Source organism: Rhagoletis pomonella, unplaced genomic scaffold (genome assembly GCF_013731165.1).
Source record: "Rhagoletis pomonella isolate Grant_MI unplaced genomic scaffold, Rhpom_1.0 Rhpom_scaffold_00002, whole genome shotgun sequence".
NCBI classification, from domain to species: domain Eukaryota; kingdom Metazoa; phylum Arthropoda; class Insecta; order Diptera; family Tephritidae; genus Rhagoletis; species Rhagoletis pomonella.
This window is the reverse complement of record NW_023458556.1, coordinates 55,214,935-55,222,351: the sequence shown is the minus strand read 5'-3', so window position 1 is coordinate 55,222,351 and position 7,417 is coordinate 55,214,935. Positions and strand designations below refer to the sequence as shown.

General features: G+C 32.7%; 1 protein-coding gene across 2 annotated transcripts in view; it reads right to left on the bottom strand.

Moving 5' to 3' along the window:
- Nucleotides 1-5,953: 5,953 nt before the first annotated feature.
- Nucleotides 5,954-7,417, bottom strand: part of LOC118733827 (b(0,+)-type amino acid transporter 1) — a 67,653-nt gene continuing 66,189 nt past the window's right edge. For both annotated transcript variants that reach the window (XM_036463411.1, XM_036463410.1), the window contains exons 7-8: nt 6,221-6,539; nt 5,954-6,138 (exon numbers count right to left, since the gene is read on the bottom strand). In XM_036463411.1, the coding sequence (XP_036319304.1) occupies nt 6,074-6,138; nt 6,221-6,539 (384 nt within the window). In that variant the 3' untranslated portion in view covers nt 5,954-6,073. The remainder of the gene's footprint in view (nt 6,139-6,220; nt 6,540-7,417) is intronic.

Sequence of the window (7,417 nt, the reverse complement as noted above, 5' to 3'; positions counted from 1 at the left end):
GAGCAAGTCCAATTTTTGGCACCAAATGTCAGTTACGCGGTTTTATGCTTTAAACGACGATATGTATATACATAAAAAAAAGTTTCTTCAACCAAATTCTGAGATCGGATGTTTCTCAATAAAATTATTAAATAGGGCGTTCTTCAGTCAAATTCTGAAGTAGGGCGTTCTTCAAAAGTTTTCTGAGATAGGGCGTTTTCGAACTGGCTGCCAAGATAGGTCGATCTTCCACTCAGGTATGGATATATGGTATATGTGCGGTGACCATATTTCCGTGGCCACATTTCAGATTTTTAAGGCATCGAATCCGAACATACAATTTTGTTTTTACAATAAAAAGACTAACATCTTTCCAAACAGTTTTATTTAAAACAAAACAAAGAGAAAAGAGCTTGAAAAAATGATCGCAAACACACAATAGGTGTGTTCGTTTAAAATCTCCAACAGAAACCAACCAACTGCCGAATTCCGGCGAAATGTCATCTGTTCTCTCACAAGAGAGAAATATCCAAAATAGTACGCGAACAGAAAATTTGCAGAAACTTGCAAGTTAGACGAACAGCTGATATAATTTTTGTTTACATTCAAAAGTTTAAAATTTAAAACGTTCGAAAAGTCATCACAAAGTGTTATACTGACACAGTTTATTAATTAAACAAATAACTATTTATTTCTTACAAGTTTAATTAGACGCATTTTGTAATTTTTAACTTCCAAACCATCTAGTTCAATTTTGTGATTTGCGTAAATGCCAACCAGCTGTTTTTGATCAGCTGTTTTCCTGTTGGCAAAAATTTTTCCAGCAGAAACCAGCAGCTTCCCCTCAAAATGAAATGTCACTTTGCTCTCTCAATTTCCCCTACTTTGCCAGTTTTTTGCGTACGCGAACTTGTAAGTTTTGGTTAAACATGAACAATTAACAGCTACGCGAACGCACCTAATATGTGGTACATATACATATATAGTCTGTTCCAATAGCAGTCCGGTTCACAGGATTTAGTCAGAACTTACAGGAAGTCGTTCCTATTGACATAAAACCTGTAAGTGGGAACACATTTGAGAGAGTAACTGAGCAACTGTTCCTAGTCAGAAGTTACAGGATTTAGTCCGGAGTTTTTTTTCCTGTAAGTTCATGAAAAGTGTCAAACGATCAGCTGATTTACATGTGCAAACAAAAACAGAAAGCGGTGAAAGCAAAGAACCTTATATTTGTTAAAAAATGGAAGTAAACAACGAAATATTGGAATATGTATAGATTTTAATTTAGTACCAATGACATGCAAACAAACCGTCTGACGTTTTTACAGGAAATAGTGCTTTTTGCGTTCCTATGCACTTCTGCATCTGTTCTCCTTTTACTCTCATTTGAGAGCGTAAAATTGTAGTTTGACAGTTCCACAGGTTTTAGTCCGAAGTTCAAAGGAACAGACTAATATATTGTGGCGAGAATGTAAATATGGAAAAGGCGTTTTTGCAAGATTTGGCTACTTTGTTTAAAAAATTTATATTATTTTTTTATGAAAATATAGCTTACTATCTAAAAAACATTTAAACCAAAATTTCAAACTTTGAAGAACGTTTTTGAAAATTCGACGAATTTTAGCAAATGTTGATCAAAATGCAGTTTTGTAGTCCATTAAATATTAGTATAACAAAGTGCAACATCGCAAAAATATAGAAAAAAGGTTTTTTCTTAACAGCGGTCGTCCCTCGGCAGGCAATGGCAAACCTCCGAGTGTATTTCTGCCATGAAAAACAGCTTCTCATAAAAATACAATCGCCGTTCGGAGTCGGCGTAAAACTGTAGGTCCCTCCACTTTGTGTGACAACATCAAGGCGCACGCCACAAATCGGAGGAGAAGCTCGGCCAAACACTAACATATGTGTAAGCGCCAATCTATTATTATTATTATTATTATAACAAAGTGCAAGTTTCAAGCAGCTTACCGTTGATTTTTTGCAATTTTTTGTTCGAGCATTTTCTTCCCTAAAAAGTATGTTCAACAATTTTTTTTGTGTGGAGTGAGCAACACCTTCCACAAAATTTTTTTACCAAAACTCAATGTCTAAGGCACTTAAAATTTGCACTTTAAATTGAATGAAATTAAAAAATAGAGGGAACAATTTTCTCCTATGTTTCTTAACCAATTCGAATGGTTGTTGCTTTGTTGTAAAGGTGTTTAGTAGGAGTACACAAATATTTAATTTTTCCGGTACGCTAAAAATCGATCCCGTCCGATTGCTTCAAACTCAGAATATATAAGGAGAATAAACATAAGGAAAAATAAACCTGCCAAAATGGACAACATGTTCGAGTTATTTCAAGTTCACGTCCATGCAATATGCTTTTATATCTGATGCTTTCTTTTTTAATTCAACCGGACCTTTCTGAAAATGATTTTATTTTTAAACGAATTCTCATACATACATATCGAGCCCTTACCGCCAAAATAACGTAAGCAACATTTTTTCAAAATTTTCCTTTTGATGCAGAAATGCACCTAAATGCTCTAGGAATATTTCTGCATCCAAAAGAAAATTTTGAATTATTACATTATGTAACAGGATGTACATATGTATATGAATCTAACAACGTTAGTGAGGAAGATTATTACGTATATTTTGGAATGCTAATACACTTCAAAATCATCATCAACATGAAGCATTATTGCCACTATATTGATGACAAGCAAAATGAAAAGGTGTGTAAGAAAATGAAGTGGTCGAATTAGGACAACTGGGCGATACTAGTCTAATTAAAAGGCTCAAGATGTTGATGAAACTTTGTCGAAATTCGCTAATTTTTGTACAAAGTTTGAAGTTTTGACTTACATGGTGTGTGTTAGATAAAGAGCTACACTTTCATAAAAAATAATAAACATTAAATAATCGAAAGCGGAATAGCCAAAGAATGTTAAACTATCTCTTCCCTGTTTATATTTTCGCCACTGTATATACAGATTATCCATGATTTTTTTCGAGAGAATTATACTTTTTATAATTTCACTAAATTCAAGTTAGAATCGTTCCATTAAAAAAACTTTAATAATTATAAGGAATCTTTAAAAAAAATATTAGACAAGAATGATAGACTGTAATATAGCGAGAGTATCGCCTTGGTAGAATAAAACATAGCCAAAGATCATTCAAAATAAGGGTGCTGGCTATGTTTATGGCTCCCTTATATTCTATGTCCTTTGTGATAACGAAAGTGCTTCCACGTTTGTACGAAAAATGATTGGTGGCCCAGAGTACAGGCATACTTTTATTAAATGAATAAGCATTTTAAAAAATATTCAGCGGGACAATTTTCTTAAAACATACGTAAAACCAAAATCGCTACGTATGGTCACCGTGGTATGGTGTATGGAAAGATCCCTTTTCCCTTACATTAAACTTTTTAGTGTGGGAAGTAATGATGTTTTTCAAATCGCAATATGAGCTCTGTGGGAAGACAATACCTGTAATAATTGTATTATGATAGAATATTACACATTTTTGTTTTTCGTGCATTTCAATGCTTTATTGATAAATTCTCAATATACATAAGTGCACAATGAATTTTTTCATTTTTTTTGCATTTTCTTATATATAGTATTAAAATAAAAATAAATGTCTCGAAAGAATTAATCATATACTCGTATAACAAAATACTATATAAAAAATGTACAATTAATTATAAGACCAAAAGTGTAGTAAAACAGTTCCCAAATACCTATGTATGTATTTATGTGCATATATGTATATGCATGCGTGTAAGTTTGTATTTAGAATTTAATTTTATTAAAAATCTGTATATGTATATATTGATGCCTTTGACGTGTGTAATATGCACTGTGTATGTATGCATTTATTGGCGCAAATTTGCATTCAAGTAAGCTGACCGCAGAAAACGTACATAAGTACATACATACATATGTATTTCTGTATGTACATATGTACAAACGTTAATATTTATGTATGTATATATGTACATACATACATATGTATTACGTACTTGGTATCAAGGCTTGGTATTAATTTTTACTCGGCTTAAAATGTGGATAATGTGCTTAGTGGCGATGGCAAAATATATTTAAATACATACATGCATACATATTAGCATATATGTATGTACTTACTATTGTATTGTTATTTTTTTTTGTCTTTTTTAACTTAAAATTAAAATAATTACATATACGAAACTGAGAATGATAATATTTTTATTTGTTTCGCGACACAAACTACTATTTATGTGTGTACATAAGTACTAGTAAGTGGCTTGTAACAATTTTTGTGAAATTTTCTGGGATTGTTTTGCTATTTTTATTTGATTTTTGCGCTTCTCACAGTGAAGTAGTTGCAAAATATTTTTAATTTTTAAAATTTTTTTATGGTTGTTTTTGCGATATCATAATTTTCTAATTTTTTTCTGAGTTTTCTTGTGTAATATCCACATTGCGCTCGATGAATTCAAAATCTTTTAGTTGCAAGCAAGTTTTATTTATCTGTTACTTTTTTTAATAAATAAAATCTGATTTAGCCTTACAACCAATAAATTTATAACCTAAAGAGTAGATGGGAATATAACTTTTGAATTTTTGTTTAAAACTTAGAGATATATTAAAGTATTTTAAATAACAATTTTAGTATAATTCTACTTTGCATTTCTTCATTAAAAATTATAAATATTTAATTAATTTAATGCCTAAAGCAGTCCCATGATTTTCACAATTTATTCCAGTTAGGATTTTGAAACGATTCTAAAGTATGTATACATACATAGAATGTTTAGACCAAGATATACAAAATATGCAGGTTTTTTTCAATTTTTTAAATAATTTTTTGTGTTCGTTTCCTTTTTTGTTGCTTCTTCTCAATTAAAATATTGCTATTTGTCAGTTATCAGCATTCTTCACTGAAGGGAAGCGTATGGAGCGGCTGCACAACTGATAATTTAAAAAAAAATATATATATTATGCGGAATTCATGAAAAATTAATTAAGAGTTTGTTGCCATTAGTGTTGAAATTTATTTTATTTTTTTCTAAAAAATATGTTTTAAAAACAAATCGGCGTATATTCAAAAGTTGCTTCCGTTTCGAAAATATTAAATCTCAATATGTGACAATCAGCAGCTAACACTCGCTCCAACAGCTTCTTCTCCAATTTCCCTCTGTGAACTTGCGATGCAAATAAGTGCATATGAAATGTAAATCAGCCCTATCGCGAATTCCGTGTGAATAAACTGTTCACATAATTTAACTTGCAAAACGAAAACATAATGAGAATTGTTTTTGTGTTGCTTTATAATTTTTGGGAATATTTGTTCACGTGAAATCCGCGATAGGGCCGAATATGTATATCATAAAATGAAAACAAAAACTCGTAAGCACACACTTAAAAGTATGTACTTACACATACACATGTACATATAAACTAGATATATATAGTAAATCAACTATATATATATAAATCAACTATATATATATAAATCCTAACAACAACCATATTATAGTGTGTACATACATATGTATGTAGTTTAAAACGCTTTTATAGCTGCTTTCACGCTAATTTCTACACATTTAATGCAATATTTTTGAAACAATAACATCCTATGTTTTGATTTTGTCAACGTTTTACTAAGACGCGGCAACAATTTGATAATTCTAATAAACCTAAAACTAAAAACTATATATGTATGTATCTTTGCATGTATATGCAGGTCTTTAGCAGAATTTTAATGCAATGCAAATGTTTTTTTTTTTTTTTTTAATTTTACTTTGCTTTGAATGCAATAACACTTTTCATAGTTGACTATTTGTGTCTTATTTACTGCTAGTTTATCTTAAACAGTTATCCTACATCATCAGACAAAACGTTCATTATTCTCTCAGATCCTTAATAGGTAGTCTCTCCTTTACTTTTCATTGAATGATTTAAATATCCTTTGTATTTGTATTTGTTTTTTTTAATTTTTTTTTTTGGTTACTTATGTACATACATACAACATACGTACATAAGCAACTCAGATTTTAGTCTCAGCCGGTTCATGCATATTTTCTGTCATTGCTAATATGTAATTAACAACAACTTTATTCGAACATCGATGATGTTGGCACCACTTCCAACAGCAGCTGGAAGAACAGCGTCACTTTGTCTAAGACGAAAAATGTGGAAGAAAGCAAGTGATATTCACAGTTATTAGTTATTTATTAAAGCAAATGTTTTCATAAACTTACTCATAAATCTTGGTGTCATGCCTAATTTAACGAATGGCACATAGAATATCAAACCGCCCAGTATGAAGAGCAGCGCATATAGATATTCAATGCGTGGTGTATCGATAATTGGCGCCACCACTAGATATATAGAGATCACCAGCACCACAACAGGAATGATGATAGGCACTTTGTATGGCCTTGGATAGTTGGGTTTGGTGTATCGCATGACAATGAGCGCCAACATTGCGCCTCCATAAAAAATCCAAGCGGTAAAGCTGAAGAAGTCAATCAGTGAGCCGATGGTGCCGTACAAAACCATTGCGGCGGCGATAAGAGACTGGAAGAAAAATGTTCATACATACTTAGTTCATATTTATTATTAAAATTAAAGAATTCAAAGTTAAAATAAAGTCGACTCCATGGTGGAATTATACCAGGTGATTATTGTGGGTGGAATGATTCCTACTGGGTGGGTGGGACTTAAACTCCGATAACGGAAATCACGGGCCGAGGATTCGTAATAGAGGTGAAAATCGTTTTTGCCCTATCTGTACAATTTCCAGTTGTAGGTCGGAGGTCGGGCTCTTGTCCGTAAGTCCGTAGAGATCTCTTCTGATGTACCTAAGAGGTGGCTCTGCTTCCAGGAAGTGGATGAATTGTTTAGTGAGCATAAAATTATGTCCTACAAGTCCTCGTATACCAAATTCAGAACCAGCATTGTTTCTCTATCTTTACGTGGAGAAAGTAAGCTGGCTATCAAAAGTAAACCCTATAATTTTCGGGTGGTCGACGTTAATTCCCAACTGTGGTCTGAAATCTTTCGTCCAAGAGCTAAAAACGGTTACCGAGGATTTCGTCGCGGAAAAGGTTAGGCTGCTTGGTGTCAACCAAGCTAGATCGGGGAGATAACCGCTTAGTCTCGAACACACGCTATTAATACCATTTCCGTACGTCAAAATCGAGCAATCGTCAGCTTAGGAGATCTAGGAAATTACCTTTGATGGCTGGGCCAGAACAGGTCTTTATGATAGTTTCATCCGTTGCTTATGTGACACCTAATTGAGTGGAGTTCGGATGGAGTTTTCTCTGGCATACGCTGCTGAAATAGAAATCTTATCCGCGTTTGCCAGAATAAGAAGAGTGCGGAGCAACCCTGCTGTGAAGTGTTGCTCCGGGAATAAAACGATTGGAAGGGTTCGCCGACCTAAAAAGGAT